Raw genomic sequence first — 21,658 nt, 5'->3', positions numbered from 1 at the left:
GTGGTCTTCACTGACCAACCTCTTGAAGAGCAGCGAGCACACCAGGAACACGGAAGAAGTTTATCAGCATCAAGATGCTCTTGTTCCATAGTTCCTCTAAACCTTTGAGCTGTCCAGAAAATATGCTTGCCTGCCTTTAGTTCTACCATGAACACGCCTTGGCAATTAAGACTTGAGCACTAAATGGTTAACGACTGCTGACAACACTTAACCTCAAGGATGGTGAATAAGAAAATTGCGAAAATGTTGGAGGCGTAACACACTGTGCCTCTGGAAGAGAAGTCAAACAAAAAAGGTATTAGCCATGCAATTCAGAGGGGTAACATATTCATGTTTTTTATTCTGCTTGCATTACTTTCCATTTCGACATCTAAAAAAGCTTCTAAGAGCCACTTATTTATTTAATGCCGCTGTTTGCCATGGTCTCTGCCCTGCAGACTCCTTTCCCTTTCACTTCAAAGGGAACTCCTTTGTACGTAGCAACACACTGGTCATTGGTATGAAGATCAGGTTGGATTTGCTCCCACATCTTCTTCTTGGGATTAAGTTCCTTCTCAGGATCCCCTGTTTCAAAACAAAGAATAACATAATAGCACACAACACAGAAGGCAGAGCAAGATCTCTATGTATGTACACATCTGTCACATCGCTGCACAACTTTTAAGGGAAAACACCATTACCTGTGATTCTCAAAACTAAAACTTGAATAAGAATTAGGGATTGTCTGGGAAATGTCACCAGAGCCTCCCTCAAAAGTCTGATCTTTCAGGGTAAAAAAGGTTGTAAGTAAAAGACCACAAATGCTGTCAAAAGGAAAAAATCAAACCATTGCTAGTTGTTCATTTACAAAATTTACCATAGACCAAAAGGATTCCTAACAATTAAGCAGATGTGGACCACAATAATACACTACTCATCAAGACACAGGTTTGTTGGCATCTTATATTCAGGAATTAATGAATTTTATAAGAAATTAATATTAAATAAATTTGGCAGGTGCCCTTACAGTTGAGAAATATTGAATTTAGATAAGAATAGTCCAAAACTGGGGTACAGCCATATAATTTTAGCCCCGAGTTTCAACACTATTCTGCTGCTTTTTGGAGTATTTAAAGACAAGCTCTGGTGTCTAAAATAACTGAAGCATTAGAGGTCAGCTTGTATTTCAGCAATTACGGCCTCAGTCTGTGCAAGCTTCAGTTCCCCGTTTCTATGTGTACACCATGATAAGCTACCTACCCCCCTACAAGTATTGACATTCTAACTGTATTAGCAAATCCGACTATTTAAGTACCTCTAATAACCACAAAATGCAGGTTTCTTCTACTAGTGTTTTGAAATACTATTAAAAAATTACATAGAGAAGTATTTCAGAGTCATATTTTTCCTGGTTTTAAATAGGCATGAAATACAATGCACAGGAACAAAACAACTGAACTAAAGCAGCCCTCTTGCTGTAAAGATTAATACTGAATAACAGCTGCCTGCTGCCATAATTTAGATAAAGCAAGACAACCTTTTCACTGTACAATTATTTTCTGTTCAAAGGTCGAGTAAATTTAATTTATTAATTCTAGTACGATGCAGATTCTCTTAAAGGAAATAAAGAGATTTCATTAAGAAAGTGATTGAATCGTAATGCTGTTGGGTGCTCTTGACCTCTTGTGTGTAACAAAGGAAGGACAAATAAAAACCCCACAAGGTTTGTTTTAAATATAATTAGAGCACATTTAAATGCTGAAAAGAATGCCCTTGCCATTTCCTTGTTGACACACTATAGAAGTATTTTTTTAGCTGCTTGGAGTGGCATATTGGCACCATTCTGCCCAAACTATTAAAATCTGAAGTTCCAGAAGAAGTAAGAAGCAAAAACCAAATCCTATTAAACTGATCTCAAAGGACCCAGGAGTTCCTGAAGGAAAATGAGGAGCTCTCCAGCTGAGCTCAATGTCAAGTGCTCTCATCTTCCACTACCTGGTGTCCCCAAAAGTTCAGGAAGAAAAACTCTGAAGTCTACAGGGATTTTATCATAGGTGTTTCTAGTAGCTGGTTGAAATTTGTTACCGCTTGGTGTATTCCTGACAGGCTGACCAACAGGTGGGGAAATGAAGTACTCTCATTCCAGCCTGCCTTCTTGTTTTTCTCTTTTAAAATGTTTTCAATGTTTGAATCTCTTCACATTCTCAATTACTGCAGAAGTAAGTTACTTCTGCATGTAGACAGGTTTAACTTCTGTACATTCTATACACGTAACTGCGCCAAGAGACACCAGCCAGGCCAGATTTCTCTATTAAGCAGGCGAGCCTTGCCAGAGCCAGATTCAATAATGCAGCAGAGTTAATTCACAACCACAGCGCATTTAATATTTAAAAATAAAATCAGTAATACCATTAAAAATTTAAACATTTAGCACTAATCGTGCATTTTCAGAAGAATAAAAATCCTGGTCAATGCTCAACTTCATGAACAAAGACAGACTTGGATTTAGACCAAAGTGAATGCACACGAACTAATAAAATCATTAAAGAGAATGTTAAATGATCCATTGTGCATTTCCTTCCCGTTCCTCAAATGGAAAAAGCAAGTGAATTATTTCAGTAAGAAAAAAAACCTGACTCTTATTATAAAGAACACACTTTGGATATTAAGAAGTTCCTTTGGAATCCTGCGTCAAAGTCCCTTGGGATCTGTGGTGAGCTCAGATTAGATTAGCATAGGCACCGATTTTAAATACTACCAGAGCTTTAGGCTGTCCTCATTGCATTCCTTCTTCCCAGAAAATATTCTTTAGAAGGTTTTCTATAAATAAAATACATTTAAACTTTTAATGGTTTAATGAGCTTCCCACTCTCTTTTATATAAAAAGAACCAAATAAGAGGACCCAATTTTTGTTAAACATGTCATTCAGTCTAGCAGTTTAAATATTACAAAAGAAGTAATTGTAATAAGCAAAAAACTCAGTAACAGATGGTTAACTATTGAAAGAATATATCTAGGCACAAGAAGGGGCAAAAAGATGTGGTAAAGTGTGACCTTAGAAAAACGTAACACCACTAAGCCCCTTGTGGATTGTAACTGTGAAACTGATGGAAGGCAACCACACACCAAAGCTTTCATTAAAGAAACCTGTTAAATACAGAATAACCACTGCAATCCAGTTTTAGCACTTTTTTTTAAAGAATTTTGCCAAAGTGTCAATTATACTGATATTAGAAGCAAGGTCTCTCAATTAGATGCAAAAACCCCAAGAACTGTTGCTGTCTTATAGCAGGGACACCTTCCACTAGACCAGGTTGCTGAAAGCAATTTAAGATTCAAACATCTTTTAGATCCATGTATTTGAATATAAAATGGTGTTGAAGTTCCTCTAAGGGCAAAGATATCAAATAAACAAAAGAGAACACTCCTCCTCCTCAAATCACTCCTGTATGACACTCAAGACAGCCCTAGGAAAACTCAAGTAGCTGCACAAAGAAGTTCAAGTGGTTTGAATCAAGATATCATTCGTTTGACTAAAATGCCCAAGCAAAATTAGTGTGTATCTCATTAATATTTTGTATGGTGAGAGGACAGGCTTAAAGATAACTTGATACCAAGCTGCTTGATAGACAGCTGTGTGTGTTTTAGAGTTGCTTTAGTGTTGCTGCTGCTGCTTCTGTTGCTTTCCAGGCTTTCAGACTTCAAACTAAAATAGAAAGGACAGCTGGGTCTTATTTGAATTTCAAGGACTCAAACTGAACATTGATTTATTGTCACTTGCAAAATGCAAATACATTTGTCCATACATTTCAAAAGCAGATATGCTTATTCAGACTTAAAGAAAGTGGCTAATTTTATATTAAAGTAATACGTAACTTCTTCAAATTACAGTTATTTCCCTGTATGTTCCAATTTTTGGCAGGTGGTTAAACATTTTCAACCCTTTATTTACACAATCTTTGCATGCTAATAATAAAAAAGTTTGACTATAATTAGTACATAAAATTGCAACAAAAAATGTAGCTGGCTTTAAGATACTGTTTTATCTGCTTCAACACTGAGGTCACCTTGGCATATCTGCTTCCTACACTTTCCCAAATATCTACTTACCAGGAAAACCTTCAAAAGTGATCCTGTCGCCTGGTACTGCCCCAGCTGGGGGGGCCAGAATTTCCACTTTTTCTGGGGAGCTGGCGCACATCACCATTGCTTGGGATACGACTCCTCTCATCTTTGCAGGCTTCAAGTTACAGAGCAGTATCGCCATCCGATTCTGCATCTAGAGGGAGAAAAACAGAAGGATGAGAACTTAATGCCACGTGCTTCTGGGACTTCAATTATCTCATGTTAAGAAAATAATTACAATAAAGAGACCTTAACGTGGACAACAGATGTGCATCAGTAACAGGTAACATTTAAACTACTTAACAGTTGGCCAGTGAATACTGGAGTAAACGGCAAATTTTAACACGCTTATAAAGGAAATACAAAATGCGCAATTCAGAAACCCGAAAACCAGGCGATGCGTTTCACCCCCGTTCCAGATCACTTCAGCCCACTTTCAATATAACGCTATCAACTAAACAATTTCCATTTAATAATAATAATAATAATAATAATAATAATAATAATAATAATAATAATAATAATAATAATAATAATAAACAACCACAAACGCCACTCTCCAGCTAAGGCCAACTCACAGACTGAAATTTCAATCTGTGCACTGGAAGCTTAGCTCACTTGATTCTTAAATATTATCTTATTTAACCCAAATGCTTGAATTTTGCTTAACCATTGAAAATGGCTGCATACACTGTGCACTGCAATTTGTTAGAGCAAAATTGTAAAAGTAGGTTTCTTTCTTTGTTGTTTTATTTTAGTAAAAAATTGTATGTAGTAAACCAGAGAAAACACAGCTTGTTAGTGGAAACTGCCACACTTCAGCCTAGAAAACAAGCCACTCTTCCAAACTGAATGAAAATTAAACCCAGAACATTCTTAAGAGACAGTCAGAAAGCATGGAAGCCTTAATTCCCATAATCCTAATGCACATATATATCTAGTTCTGTATTTCAGTCTTTGTGCATTACAATACAAACTTTAAACAAAACTCCAGGACTAATACTTAATAAAACACATATGATCAAGTATTCTAAATACTGCACGTTTTCCAAGTAGAACATTTTGAAATGCAAAAATATAAACCTCCAAAATGAAGAAGTTATAATGAAAAGTTGATCTTGCATAAGCTTCAAGGCACCCCATTGATTGAAAAATTCTCAAGTTATTGCTATGGATATAAATAGCCCAAAACACAAGAAATTGCTGTAAGATGTCAGTGAGACTCAAATGCAAGTTGTAGACATTACCTAGCACTGAATAACAATTCACAAACATATATAGAATAAAATACACAAGATTTCTGCATTTGGTACTCAGCTTTGGTTTTGACTAACTGGAAAAAATTCTAGACCTCAGAGACCTGACAAAACCAGACTGCATCAGTACAGAAATGGAAACCATAGTCTTCATTAAACTAACCGGAAAGAACACCAAACCAGCATCAAATCATTCCCTTCCCTCCAAACACAGTGGCCCAAATGTTGGCATGCTGCACTTTATGTTTCAGTACCTCATTCCTGTCACTGATGAAACACTTATTTGTCTATGTATGATACCCAAGGGTGCAACTTCTGACTTGGCTTCACCACCAGTCACCAAAAAACCCCACACTGTACCAGATATAAAGTGGGGATGCAAGAAGTTTTCACATCCATAAATAACCTGCACTGCATACCGGAACGTTAAAGAAGATATTGTGCTTCCTAACCAAAAGTAAAATCAGATTATACAAATACTACAGCATCAAACATTAAGTTACCACATCATACACTGCAGTCAGAAATAGCTGCATTTTTGGTGAATTATGTCTATAGTACTTGATCTGATGTATACATTTAAATATATGGCAGTAGTCACACACCATGCAGTCGCATTTTTGAACACTTTAGGAAAAAAAAACACAAACACCCACAAAAAGCTGGAAGCTTGCCCTTAAGAATTTATGGTCTAATAGAGACTTGCCAAAACCAAAACCAGACACAGAAATTGTTCCCAACAAATGTGCAAGAATAATCCCAATTCTCTGTTAATGAGTACTTTGGATTACTTTTCCTAGAGAGAAAGCAGGTTAAAGAGAAAAGACCATTACTACTGCTGTGTTCTGTACACTTCATGTTTATAAGTTTGTTAAGAAAGGCTTTTTTGTTTTTACTTGACAGCGGATTGCTAAAACTGTGCAGTGACTGGACACTAGCAGGTGATCAGTGCAGAATAGTTACCATACAGTAACTCTTTTCAGTTCAATAACTTTCTGTATCATAAAAATTGCAATCACAATTTTGATCGCCTCCTATATTTACAGTCTTACCATTGGTACTGAATGTGAATAGGGACTGAAAGGGCATTTGAGAAAATGTAGCTTTTCCAAACTAACATCAATGTGAGGGACTACAGTGGGTCCGTGGATTCCCTGATGGAGGGCATGGGAACAGAAATTAGCCTCAAAGATATTAACGTCTACCCATGAGAAAGATGGGAATAAAGGAGTATCTGGAGATATTAAGGTGTACCCATGAGAGAGAAGGGAGTAGAAGAGTTACATTGATGATAGCAAAATTAGCCAATGAGATGTTACTGCTGTAACTTGTAACCAATAGTGAAGAGACACACAAATTGGTAAAACTGTATAAAAATGCACTTGTGGCAATAAATGGCATCTACTACTTTCATCCTGGAAGAACTCTGTCTGTGTCATTTGTCCGTCTCAACCACGACACGTCAATTCCTTCATGGCCTGTTTTAGAGTTGCTCTATACTACACTGTTTTAATTGCCAAGCTTGCCTTTGAATGTTGAAGCAGCCTTCAGTCAATTCCTCCTTTCCACTAACCCTCTAGAAGAGGTGTGAAAGGAAAACACTCTTTAATTCTCGGGTTGTTCCCAAGACATACATAAACCATGCATGTCAAACACAGAAGTGTATCAACTGAAAAAGCACAGAGGCAGACCCTATTTTGGACAAAGAAGTAAAAACCTGCATTCTGTATTCCACTGTTGTTTAAGCCACTCAAGTGCTTCAACTGTCTATAAAGAGACTTGGAAGACAAAGGTTTTAAAAGTTTGGATGACAGCAAAAATTTACTACAGTTCTCTACTACAGACTAGGAAACCTAAAGGGAGCGTCATATCTGTTTGGTTTAGGAGTCCATTGTGTACCAATAGCATCACAGAGGAGTCAGAACCAGACCCTAGGATAGAAGCACTGCAGGCAGAAAGGAACTGACTCGTATTAAGGGTATTTCTCCATTTTCTGGCAAATTTTATTAAGCATTACTTCCATTTGCACTTTATTTTTCTTTTAATGACTGTTAAAATCTTTTAGCAGAATATGATGTGTTTTTCATCCTATAAACAGATTAAGGTCTTCAGATACTTCAGGAAGGGAAAGGCTATCCGTAAATAATTTTCTCAATACCTGGTCCAGTGGAACATGCTTCACTAAACCACTGACAACAGTCCTTGGATTTGCTTCACCAACGTCCACTTCTTCAACATACAGAGTGTCTGCATCTGGATGCTTTTTGGCAGTAATAATGCAGCCAACACGAAGATCCAGACAAGAAACATCTACAGGTTTCGCATCATTACTTCCAGAAGCTGGCTGCTGTTTCTTCTCCTTCTTTTCACCTATTAAAGAAAGTTTAGTTCATGAAATAAGCATTGAAAAAAGTCTAAATAATGTATATGACTATTGCAAGGGAAAAGCAAGCAACAATCTCAGAATTAAGGGTAAAACACAAACAAAGAGTAAAGAGTTCGCACCTCTATCACTAGTTTCTAGTAGACAATCATCATATATGCTCCAATTTAGATTGTTACTACAAGTAATTACCAACTTAGGACAGAAATGCTTTTTGCTTGTAAAGTGATCATCCTGAACGTTAAGTGTAGCTAACACATACGTGATACATACAATCTGCCAAAGGTCACGTTAATAAGCCTGAGAGTACCGTTTTAATAATTAGCAATTACCAATAAGTCTTGCCATGGTGTTTCACCAGCAAAGAGAAACTAGACAATCATAAGTCATCAGGTTATTAGTGCTTAACAACAGCTCCTGGCTGTGGACAAGGCCAAGTCACTGCAACTGCACTGTTACAATTGCAAAGCGACCCTTGAAGCTGAACCTATGCTTTTGTGTAAGTGTAAAAGACAGGTCTTTTCTTGTATTAAGAGAGTTTGTTAATCAGAAATCAATACAGACAGCTATTAATGAAAAACAGGAAGAAAAGTGTTAGGAAACCTACATATCCTCCTCCTACATTTCCTCCCTGTTGCCAGAACCAGATGACACTATCTGCCTATGCCCTTTACCCAGTCCTTCCCCTCAGCCACACAACTGCACCAGTGTTGACATGGACAGATAAGACCAATTCTGATGAAACTCTACTGCCTCTAACTATGTTCCAAGGAAAAAAAAATAGAAATAAAAAGGTGGCATATCTAGAGGATACAGAAAACTGCAGTTTAGAACTCTTCCTTTAGTATTATGTCATGCTACTATTGCTTGCAAGGTATTTTTCTGAGCTGGTCTCTGCCTTTTGCTTGTACTGTTTCTATGGCCAAAACCAAAAAAAACCCCAACCAATCAACAACCTAACTAAGCCCCAGAACGGAAACTCATCCAGTCTGCCAAAAACTTCTCTAAACTTTGTGTCCTCCTCTTCTCCCCTTGCTCTCCCCACTCCCATTTTTCTTCCCTCCTTTTTTTGTGTGTGTGTGTATCTTGTTTATGCTTTTTTCTCTTGTGGGGTCTTTGAGGGCTTGGGTTGTTGCCCCTTTTTTTTCCCCCGATAAGAGTTCAGTCACATTAAAAGAAATTGGGTATATCTCTCATTTAATTAGGAATTAGATGGCCTTCATTAGCTTCAATTACCCCCAAGATTTTAGGAGATAGATAGCACATGACTCTTCCTACTGTGGCTGTACAAACTGATTTTTATGTGCCCCAAATGATGCAAAATCATGCGCATAAACTAAATTCCTTAACTGTCTACCACAGTTAAGAAAATGTAAGTACCTTTTTTTTCTACTTTTTCCTTCTTTTTCTTTTCTTCACCTTTAATTTGATCTTTGGAATCAGGAGATGTTGCAACTACTGTAGCTTGTGAAACATCATCTGAAAACGAAGCTGCAGAAATGGTTGTACCAAGAGGAACTGCGACCTGCTTTACTGAAATTAAAACCACAAAAGTTAGAAGAAGTACCAGAACTTTGAACACTGTGACATTTTAAGTTTCAAACATAAATGAGAAAGTAGAGAGAACTGACAGTTTTGCTTAAAGCACCTAAAGCACAATTGCTGAGTAGTGACGCACAACATTACAAAACATGTATCAAAACCGAATCTATATATGATTATTTTGATCGGCTAAGAACGATGCCCTTGACTACACATTTTTTAAATGGGAAGTGCTAAATACAAGAAAACATATAAGCAAATACCATTTCTTTTTGTAGTTTATTTCAACATCTACCTATCTTTGCTATTAACTCCTTATTTCTCATTTATGATTGTCTGGTTTCAGTTTCTAGATCTTGTCAAGCTGGAGACTACTTCATGATTTTCTACACAGAAAATCACTTTCATATTGCAGTTAGATCACTCCTCAACTCTTTTGTTCTGATTAACTAAAGAAACTGAGCCTGAATAATCACATTCTAAGAAATTATCTGCAGGCCTAAAAACAGTCCGATTCCTCACTTCTGTTCCCTAAATTCTCCCATTATTGTCAAAATTCTTCCTTAATATCTAATCTAGATCTACCCTCATTCAGTTTAAAGCTAAAGTTTTAGATAAGCGAGCTAAATAAAGGAAGATACATGTCAAGCCAAATATTAATTTCATAGCCGTTTCCCATCTTGGAAAAAATCTATATACCTTGAGAGTTCTCTCTCAAGCATCACAGAGATCCTGGGAAAAATCCTATACCTGTCAAGAATTGCCGCAAACTAACAGATAGTGGAGAAATATAAACTGATTGTTTGGTTTAGTACATGAAAGGGCTTTATTCATACACAAAGGAGAAAAAGGATTCTTTGCATTTATAAAATGCTGGTCTTTTTGAAGACTGAATGTGGTGTTTTAGCAGTAAAACATTCAGTACGGTTGACTGCTATATCTCCCTCAACTTACTATACTGATAGTATAGGTAAAAATAGTAATAGCTGTTGAGAGCAGATGAGGCTTTCTTTGGAAATAATTTTAAAGAACACATGCTGGATCTGAAACATTTCAGCTTTGCTTTTTTCTCCTTTCTATTTTAACATGAATTATATAATGACGGTACCAGCTGTATGGAGCTACATGGAGGAGTGCAAAGAAGGAAAAACAGTGCCATGAAAGGCTGCTCTTACTAAGGCATGGAATCAAAATTCAAAACACATTGTTTCTAATTTATATTACCACAGATTTTCTAATAAGTCACCGCCCATCTGTACTATGGCTTGATTTTCCACTGGGACCTTTCAGTCATGGTAGATCAAATACGCAGAGTATCAAGAAGAGTTAGACATTCAGCAGTTTCTAAGGCAGTATAAAGAGTTACTGCCATCAGTTGAAATTGGGGCTTATTATGAAAGGCACTGTACAAAAACACAGACAACCAATTCCACGACTGATTAAGATTTGGCAAGGGTACCTGCAGCTAACTTGCTGCAGCTAACTAAGATGTTGGAAGTAGGTAACTTGTCATAGCCATGGAGACCAGGGAAACCCAGAGTTTGTAAGACATGCCAGAGATAGCACAAAACATGATCCAAACTAAGTAGACCTAAGTTGTATGATGATAGGACTTTTTTCCCCCACCTCCATTTCGAATTTCTGCCTGAATCAGCTCCTGTTTCAGTCCTTCAATTTCCTTCTTCAGTTTAGCATTTTCCACACGGAGCTTCTTCTCTTCTTGGAGAGATGCCTGCAAGACTAGAGTTGACTTCATATTAAAAACAACATACTTCAACAATTAGCATTCATCATTTGGCAAACAGAGGTTTTGTTTTTAGAGAAAAGTAAAACACAGCAAGCCAAACACCAGGAAGTGGAAACTTTCAAGAGTATATCATAAATATTTTGGAATCCTTTTATGTTGAAATAGCCATATTTATATTACTTATGTAAGTATTACATACTTAAGTATGTAATAATTAAGTCCCATCTCAATATACTAGCTTCTCAGTCCCCTAAATAGACTCAGAGGAAAAAAATTTCAAGAAACAAATTAGAAAAAGTTTGAATGTTTGTAATGTGGAGCACCTTAATCGAGTGATATAGATACGTACAAAATATCTAAGTTGAATGTATGATACTTTTGAGAGAATTCCATAGTGGTGAAAAAGGAGCAACACATTCAGACAAATGCACAGTCTCGTATTCTTCCCAACTCCTTTCTCCTCTCAAATGGAACCATGTCCTATCAAATTTCCATAATCTGTTTGTGTCATTAATCCTTCCCTATTCATAGCTTTTCAGAATAAGCAACTTCAAAAAAAACCCACAAACCACAAGACACCAAAGTGGTGCTACTATTACACACTTTATCTTGGAGAACTTGAAACACACTTTAAAAGGCTGACAGCACCAATGAAGTTGTCCATTTGCTCATTTTCCCCTATGAGTATTTCATGTTAACCACCTGGTTAATAAGTTTATCGTAAGATAGGTAATTACTTACTAGCTTTCTCCTTGAGCAAAGCAACTTGTTGCTTGAGGTATTCAATAACCTGCTCGGCCTCCGCACCCTTCTGCTCCAGTCTGTTCAGCACTGCATTGTTGGCTGCCATCTTTACCAAGAAACGGGCTAAAAACCTACACAAATAACAGACATTTTTAAATTAACACTTCATAATGTTAAAATGCTGCCACCTCTTACCACATAAAGTTCTAAAATCAGTTGCTGAATAAGAAAATTTGCTAAGTGAACAAGCTGGGCTCCCACCTCCTAATATAAAGCCCAAACAAAAAGCAACATTAAATAGAATCTGATGTTTGACAGCTGCTTTCAAGCACTTTGGAAGAAAAGCTACTCTTCCCAGCTGCAGAAAACATGTTCTTCCTTCATGAAACAGAAAAAATTCCACCTTCTCAGAAAGAAAGGTCTGAATAAATCACGAAGGAAGAAAAGAAAAAGGAAAAGTTTGGACAGGAGAACCCTGTATCCTGTTTTAGCAAAAAAAAATTAAGCATACACAGAATTTTATTGAGATTAAGAAAACAGAAACATCCCACTAAAATTTTCAAACTTTTAAAATAAGTTTATTCAGAATATACTGAATACTTCATACATTAAGAATTTACTCTTATTTTACTTCTAAGCAGAATTCATCAGTATTTTTACTCATCTCGGATTAATACAACTTTTATTGCAAGTTTACACCTTCAGAGTTATTTTAGCACTGATTTCAACTGTCTTATTTTGTTTCAATTGAAACAGAAGGCCAGGCATCCAGATAACAAACTAAGGAAGCAGGAAACACAGAAGACCAGTAAAGGCAAGAGCACAAAGAAATGCTGTCTAAACTTCTTTTAAGATGTTAACTTCTTTTACGGTGTTTCTCTAACGTTCCAGGAACTAGCTATGCCTTGTATATATACATATTTCTTGAAAGCTACCAAATCTGGCCTCCTTCCTTCTTTGTAACATTTGTGTCCAACCGTAAAAGCTTAAATAGTAGCAACAAAATGATGAAATACAGTTAGAGTCACTTATATCTGCAGCAGATAGTACTGATTCTTTCTTCATCTAGATACTGAGTTGGAGGGTAAATGCACTAACAGCTGCCTCAGCTGTAAATCAAGAAAGAAAACTGATTATAGGTGGGAAGAAAAGATGCCTTGCGGATATTTACAGGAAACAGTGATGTAATTCCTGTGAATTTGCTCATCAGCTGAAATCAAGGAAAGAACTGGTAAGAAAACTGCAATGGAGATGCATGCATTGGCTCCTCACCTTTATCAGAGCCCCAAAATTCCTCTTCTCTTATCAAGTTGGCAGAAAACTTCCCATTTTATTGCAAGCTTATTCTGACACTACAACCTCAATCTGTTTTTAACGTACAAATATTGTCTACTGTGATTAACAAAAGCCATACTGAAGACAAAACAGGTTTAGAAATACCTGAGAGGTAAACAGAGACAATGATGCTCATGCCAGTGTTACACAGCACCTTTGCTGATCTCTCAGTACCAACTTATATCTGATATCTGATTTTCTGTTACAAAGAACTCAATTCTCCACAGCTATATATCTTAAAAAAGGCATCAGGAATAGTGTAATTACAAGTTCTCAAAGTAAAATTCACAAAGCCAGAGAGAGAGAGATACAGTAGTCAGATGACACATGGGGTATACTACTCCTGCAAAAGCGATGAATGAACAAACATCTCGCTGCCTTTGCGATCCAATCCAACTGAAGTCTGTTTTACACACACTGCTTTGCTTAAAGATGCAAGAGCATTACTGCCATCACACCTTCCCCCCATCCACAGCAGATTGTTTCTTTTAAAAGAAAGACACTAACATTCTTCTCATGGAGAGAACAGCAGTAAAATCATCTCTCCAGAACAACTAAAGTAATTTTAATATCCAAATTAATGTCTGCTAATAAGAAAATTTTCTATGCATGTGCAGGCTGAAAACAAGAAGTTTTGAAAAAGGAAAATAGTGATGCCAATAAGTTATGGATTTAGATGTCAAATGGAAATAGACATAAAAGTATTATGGCACAACACAGTATAATAAAAGCCTGGGGTATTACTGTCTGCATACCAGTAAGATTTCTTGCAAGCTACATATTCTCTCAGGGGAACACAATACTAACAGTGGAAACTTTGCCAACAACAACAGAAATGCTACTAAAACTTCAAAGTGAATAGAATTGGTACATTTTATAGGTTCTAGCCAAGTTGGCTAACGAACTGAAGATCTGGAAATGAAGTTACATTATTACAATGGGTAGACATTTTCCCACTTGTCAAATAAATTTCTGTAAACCTCGTATTATAACAATAACACAAAGCAATAGGTATTTCCGATAGTAATATAAAGAGCCAACAGGCTGAAATGAACTGCTGTACAGGAATCCACGCAGCAGAGTGATAAAACTGCACCTAAAAAGACACATAACAACTTTTTTTTTTAAGATCCACCTTTTATTATGAAACAAAAAACACATTTAAAAACATTAGCACTGCAACAATCTTAGGTTACATTTAACTTTTTTTTTGTCCCAACCTTTCCCCTATTTCCTTTGCCTTCTATTACCCTGACATTCCCCCAAAACAAAACAACTAAAAAACTCAACCAACCAACTCCTACTGGTGATATACAAACTAAAAACAGGAAAGAAAACCATGAATAACATAATTTAACAAATAAAATCATATCTTATTACAGATACCTTCTGACCCTTCTTGCTGAAAATGTTCCAGAGGCCAACTGAAAGTCAAGCCACTTTATACAATTGTGCCTAATAAGCTGCTTTCCCTTTAAACAAAGAATAGTTCTGAAAAACAAGGAAGAAGTAGATATATTCAGACCTTCTGCAAAGGATAAGATCCTTAAGTTAGCCAGTTGCTCAACTAAGATAAACTGTTTAATTTCAGCTCTCTGCAAACTACTTTGTTACTTGGAAGGCATTGAGAACTGCTCCAAAACACGGTTGGCTCCACTATAATAGAACTCAATCTTCAACCCAAAGACTCAGGTCCTGCAGTTAGCCATGAATTTACCCATCAGCACATAAAAGTGGTTTAATTTCGCATCGTTCTACCTGTTAATTAAAAGAGTTGCCTACCTTTATTTTGTAAGCAGAAAGCACTGCTCCCTCACAGGAGAAAATGGGCATTATTCTAGTTTGCTTCTCAAGAACACATAATGTGGAAGGGTTCACAAAGTGGCAAACTCTCTATAATAATTCAAGACTTCTCATCTAATACAAATTGCCCCAACATTTCAACATGTTTTACAAATACTGGTTTATCAACATTGGCCTAGACATTAGAATATATGAGATCGAAAAGTGAACACAGCAAGAAGGTGCTAAAAACATAAACCTTGTTGTAACTTCAGTATTAATACTCTCTGATTTTAAAAGCAAGAAAAAGTCAAAAAAACCCCCTATACAATTAATGACAAGATTTAAAACTTAAACTCTAAAAAACGTTTTTGGAATCTATCCATAGACAGAACATGGAACCAATTACTTTTCACCATTGGAAAAGCAATAATTTCATCAAAAAAACAGGAATTGGAAGCCAACTGATTCCCAAAATCTAAAATAACTAGCTGCAAGCATTCATTTTTCCAGCTGGATGTTTAAAAAAGCTCAGTACTTAGTTCTCAGCTTTTTCTTGCAATGCTTTGTTAATGTCAACACACAACGTAAGATGAGTAACCGCACGAGATCTGACCTGCAGGCTGCCCACAGATCAGCACGTTCTCCATGTGTGCATCAAGCACATCTATGGCAGATACGCAGCTTTATTGCAGCTTTTTCAATTCAGTAAAGTTACCTGCTGCTCTCTTAGGTGACAGGTAACTCACATCTTGCTCTCATTCTTTCCCACAGGCCTTAATGCAACACATGCGTATTTTGGTTGGTCACCCTGGGCACAGATTGACACAAAAAATTGCCAAGTTTTGTCTCAAATGATGTAAACCAAAAGAAAATCACCACAACTGCCTGCTTCTCCTCTCTTCCTCTCCCACATATACACTAACTCCTCCACGATGAGAGACTGAACTTGCACAGGTCGCCAACCCAAGGCAGCATTCTTCATTGCACAGCTGCTTCGCTCCCACCCATCGCTGCTCTTCGCTTGGTGCCAGCTATGGAGGAATCAAGGTATTTCTACAGCAAAACCAACCCTACTGATCCTTAGCAACGAGCAATCACAAGATGGCCCAGACAGCATAAACACACACCTTACAGAGAATGCCATGTTTATGAATAGCCGCCAAGCAAGACCTAAGATCAGGCAAGGGGCCACTACAGGAGAAAATAAAAGTCTACAAAAAAGGACACGTTTGCTTTTCAGTTGAGATGCTCAGTTTATCATTATGAAGCGGAACTAGTGGAAGGAGCCTTATTCTAAAAGTTATGGATGACAGGTAATTTTTCCAATGCTAAATAACATTCATTAATTTAAACTATAAAAAATAGTTAATGGTAATTCCTCTCCCTAAGCTTTTGGTCTTAAATCTCAAGAAGCTTTTAAATTAAACTCTTTTTCTTCATCCATGAGATGTCTCAAGATGCTTGATTGTGGCCAACTTTATAGCAAAGTAAAACACAAAGTATTGATGATCACTTGGTTTGTAAAAGACGTGTTCAAAGACTTCTATCTGAGCACCTTTTCTAAGTATGGTCATTTCTGGCAGACAATCTTACAAAAACCCATAAATACAAAAAAACCATGCCAGCTGTTTGCCAGATTCTGCTTTTCTATGCTTTGCACTTCTGTGAAATGTCAGAACACCGTGAATGGGATTTAAGAATCTCACATAACACCTTTTTTATTCTGCAAAGTAAGGAACAGTAGTGAGCAGATCAAAACAGAAGGAAAAGAGCAAAGATACGTTATTATTTGCAAAACCAAAGTATCAGTGCAACTAGAAAATTGTTGTAACTTGTCCCATCTTCTCCTGTCTTGGAGAATCAGGATTCATGTTTTAAAAATCATTTCTTCTAACTTCTGATAAACTATTCTAGTCCTGATGCTGTCAACATCTTTAGATAAGATTTACAATATCTGATTTGGTCTCACATTTTTGATAGAAAAATTTAAGGTTTAATTTTCAAAACTATGAAAATTTCAGCTATTAAAAAAAATTAGGACACCTCTGACTGATTAGTTTTGACTAGATCATGGCCCTGCTTCACACTAATTAAAGCACAGAAGATCAGCAGCAGCGCTCAATTGGTCATTAGGGAGGTAACAGTCTACAGCATTTAGTTTTAAATTTGCAATGATACAATTCTATTGCTAGGACATTTTGGAAATCAGCTATATTCAGTAAGTTTCATACACTTACCTATCACTATCACAAAAGGTTGGGCATTTCACTGGTTTTATACCTGTTACAAATCATAAAATGCAATCACAGCATCAACACTGAAATATTCCTTCTCAGGAGATGCAATTTCAACAGATTAAATAATTCTAGCCTTCAAAAGACAGAGAAGAATCATATTTACTTATCAAAAACACAGGTTTTCCACAGTTTTTTTCTGTGGAAAAACATAATTCCTCAATGGTAAAATAGTGTAAAACACAAAGCTGTTCACAAACAGGTCTCAAAAAATATGCCTTTTAAAGCTATATACAAATAGGCTAAGTATCAGTAAGCGGTAATGTAATGATAAGAAAACAGATGTTTCTTCCATATTAGGTTCAATTTTGCTTGAGACTACTTAATCACAATCGAAGATGTCGTTTCCTTGTTGCAACAGAGCAAAAAGACACAGGGCAGCCCATTACATTTCAATATCACTTCACCTACATTGAAAAGACAGGTGCATTTCAGGTAAGATTTAACTTCGAGTTCACCTGTCTTTCAGAATCAAGTCTATTGTGAGCTCTGTAAGGGAAGAATGTAGCTTTCCTGAATCTCACATTGTCAAAGCAAGTTTGCAGAACTAAAAAGATGGTTTAAAGCCCTAAGAAAATATACATAACTGATCAAAATGTAGATATGCTCGCCTTAGGTCCTTCTGTGCATACAGCAAAGGAGACCTATCAAAATATCAAATGGTAAACACTTGAAAAGCAATAGCTAGCAACGAGAGCACAATTAAAAACAAAAAAAAGGCAAACCAAACACAAACACACTGTATTTTTTGTCAAGCTTTTGAGCAATATTGATAAATTGCAGGTAAAGTGTAAATATCTATAAATTATTATCAAATAAACTGTCAGTGATCCTCTACCAGGTACTTGAAATGCGGCGATATAAAATACTAAATGAAATTTTAACTAATATCTTTGTATTTTCCTCAAGAAAGAATGCTCTTTTTAATATGAGCAAAATGGAATTACAGCCTAAAATGTCAACAGTATTGTAAAATATGGCAATACAGCTTTGTAGACCAAAAATTGCAAAAACCATAATTCTATCTTCCTCATTCTCCCCAAAGAAGTGACTATACAACTGGAGCTTTAAACAGTCGAATAGCCCAATTATTATTCTTTCTATATTTTTCTTTGAGCACTTAAATGCAATTTTTAAAGTATCCATAAACTATAAACTCCAGTGTAGTAAGTATTGAAAGTGATTTGCCATGCAGCAAATTATCAGGCAAAGTTGTACATTTCTGCCATATGTTATTTCAACTCGCGTCTTTTGCACTGAAAGAGTCAGAATAATTGCTTTGCAAGATTTCCAAACAACTAACATGTCTGATACAGTCCATCCAAGAAGCAATGCCAACTTTAAGGAATGATTTGCTAGCTCTAGAGCCTACAGTACAACCCTTCTGGCTGCCAGATAAATCAGGCTCAATCCCAGCTGCAGACAGGTCTTTTAGTAGTCCTAAGAGCCCACCCCTCCCTATTTTAAAGGGCTGTAAATAGTAAAAACACACACAACCAAACTTTTTCATATTGAAAAACGCTGCAGCATGAAAGAGTTTTGTTTTTTTTTAAATGTGATGGAACATTGCACAAAAAAAGGCCCATCCACTGGTATCAATTTCGAGGCAACATAAGTTTAATGAGTAAAGATTATTTTTAAACATGAAGACAAGTCTGTCTTGAAAGGGAACAATGTACCAAAGTCACAAGTAAGTCACAACATTATTGAGACAGGCAAAAATCCAATCTGTGAGAAGCAATGAATGAAGAAGCAAGACAGACATATGTTAGAACAGAAAAAATAGAAGCATGAAACTTTAAGAGTATTATGACAGGCTTAATTTGAATTAAAATGCATCTCATGGATCTGTATGGTAGAGCTCATAAGAAAGTTAATAGTCACAACTGAAAATTATTTAGTATTTTGTTCAAGTTTGCTTTTCAAGATTTAGTAGATACCACAACATAGTAATTAACTGCATCGTATCTTAACACACTACAGCTGCAACATTCAAAAGGTCAAGGTAAGTTAAGAGTACTTGAAATTTCATTCCTATCTTGGCTGGAAACTTGTGCTAAATTTGCATTCAGGGAGAAGTTTCTACTAATGCTTGTCTCAGTCCAGTTCTGAGTTAACTTTGTACTCTTTTCCACCTTTGAGCAGACACCCCAAGGACTAAACAAAGCAGACACAGGACTACAAGGAGTTCTGTCCAGGTTAAGACAAAAGTCAAGTAATTTGGATTTCTTTGCCTTCAGAGCTACCAAAAATTTTCAGTAACACAGACTCTATACAAATGATGTGTAACTTGATGTATTAATCTGAGAAGGCTGCCCAGTAATACAACAGACATGGATGGCTCACAACACAACTTAAGGGGAGCAACTGCTCTGCACTGCTTGGCTTACACCTCGATAGGTTCCACACCCAGTGCTACCTCTGCCATCTCCCCTGGAAGCTCCGCAGAGATCCATCTGGTTGTGCTTTATAGTGCAGCTTCAAATTGAAGTAGCAGCTCATATCCCAGAAGAGTTGGACAGCCTTATATATTTTTTCAGCACTGTGTATCTTTTGGATCCCACTGCATTCATATTTTAATAGCACTATCAGGGTCTTACGGTAAACCATCTCCACGTGCAGAAGGAATTCTCACATAAATCCCACAATGGAAAAGATGCAACACCCATAACATGCTACCTTGTTTCTTTGACCTTAAGCACTGATTTTCAAATCCAAAACACATCCAGTTCTTTGGAATAGAAAGCTTACAACAAAAATTGGCTGCCTGTTTGTTAATTTATCAAAGCTTAATTTTCTAAACCATGGTGTATCCAGTGGCTATCACTGAATAAAAAAAACAAACGGACAAACAAACAGCTGCTGCTCAAACCTCAAAGTATCCTCATAAAAGTTCCTCGACAGGTGATGGACTTCACAATTACAGACACACACATATGCCTATAAATTCAGAGATATAAACAGACTCATCTACATCAGGAGAAGTGTGCAAGGTCAGCAACAACTTGAAGAATCTGTACCGCAGTTCACCCTCTGGAGTTTTACTGGGGAGTGAAAGCTTTAGATCACTGTTGTAACTACAGTAAACTACCCACAAATCAGACAGCAGAAGAATAATCCGAGCTGCATTCTACCTGTCGATACCAAGTAGAATACTGTTTCTTAGGTATTTTATTGATTTTGTAACCTTATTCTAAAAAAATTGCGCATTCACACTACCTCCTTAATTAAGAACAGGCACAGCAGTTATAAAAAGGTAGAGAAGAAAGAAATGTTTACCCCCTCACTTGAGAACAACAATACATTCTAAAAGTTTCTCTCAAAATCCAATATTTTTCTTTTGGGTCTGTCAGGGCAATAAGGATAACTACTCTTTGTCAAGAACCCTACCTGCTAAAAAACATCTTAAAGATACCTTCTCCTCAGAAACTTGAAGAGTTTGGACATAAGAATACCATTAAGTATTTTATGACAGCAATGGTCAGCAACATAATAGTATTAGGTAGGTAGTTCACATGAAAATTTATCCCCCTTTTCAGTTTTAATTCACAATATTCTTAATGTTTGAAACCTGCCTACTAGTTATCCTACATAACTAAACTGTGCTAAAAAAGAATCTTGGCATTTATTACTTTTACATTAACACTGGCTTTCCTACATATAAAAGTAACATCTTGTAGTACAGCTAAAGGAAAACAGGATTTAACCATTCAGCTAAAGCAAGGGCTAAGATTAAAAATAACTTATTTATTCACAAAAGCATTCAGCAGACATCATGCAGATGTACAGCAAAAGAATCAGTGTTCTCTAACTACAACCACATTAACAATTGCTGGTATTTACTGAGGCAGAAACTTTAGGTATTCTTTTATGTGGTCCAAATAAAGAAAGCTGACGAAAATTAAACCTGAAAATCTGCATGTTTGTGTGCGCATGCGTCTGTGTGTAATCAATGCAAGAATAATGGCAAACATATCTTAATAGGGAGCAACAAACCTGACAAAGCAAGCTTAAAGGGAAAAGCAGTCCTTGGCGAACCTTGAGCCTGCATTTGCAGAATCTTATTTACACAGGCAAAACCTTCCCACACACATTTAATGACCCACTTTCATTCATCACACAAATAACTGTACTTTGCAGCATTGAATTTACTCACATAACACAGGAGGGCAATATTTTAATGAAAATCTTCTATACAGATACTAACTTACCCTGCACAGAGAAAATCATTTATTCAGCTGTGGGGTAAAAAGCATAAATTAACTTTTAAATCTGAAGTGGGCTGACAACAACTAACCCTCAGCAGTCAGAAGCAGTTACATGTCACTTCAAAACCACATGCCGGTATTATCTACCACTGCATATTTCTGGCACCATCCTCAAAACACAGGCCCTTCCTTTCACCACGTACAGAGTGAAGAGACTTAAAATCCCAGCAAGCATCTCATCTACTTTGAAAAATCTCCA

General features: G+C 36.5%; 1 protein-coding gene across 1 annotated transcript in view; it reads right to left on the bottom strand.

The window, feature by feature from the left end:
- Positions 1–114: 114 nt before the first annotated feature.
- AIMP1 (aminoacyl tRNA synthetase complex interacting multifunctional protein 1) overlaps positions 115–21,658 on the bottom strand; it is a 29,588-nt gene continuing 8,044 nt past the window's right edge. The window contains exons 2-7 of the mRNA XM_080344021.1: positions 11,775–11,908; positions 10,913–11,026; positions 9,125–9,277; positions 7,520–7,731; positions 4,091–4,259; positions 115–564 (exon numbers count right to left, since the gene is read on the bottom strand). Of these exons, the coding sequence (XP_080200147.1) occupies positions 398–564; positions 4,091–4,259; positions 7,520–7,731; positions 9,125–9,277; positions 10,913–11,026; positions 11,775–11,908 (949 nt within the window). The 3' untranslated portion in view covers positions 115–397. The remainder of the gene's footprint in view (positions 565–4,090; positions 4,260–7,519; positions 7,732–9,124; positions 9,278–10,912; positions 11,027–11,774; positions 11,909–21,658) is intronic.

Source organism: Nesoenas mayeri, assembly GCF_963082525.1.
Source record: "Nesoenas mayeri genome assembly, chromosome: 4".
Classification (NCBI taxonomy): domain Eukaryota; kingdom Metazoa; phylum Chordata; class Aves; order Columbiformes; family Columbidae; genus Nesoenas; species Nesoenas mayeri.
Note: the sequence above shows the minus strand (reverse complement) of the source record. Positions and strands in the feature narration are given on the sequence as shown.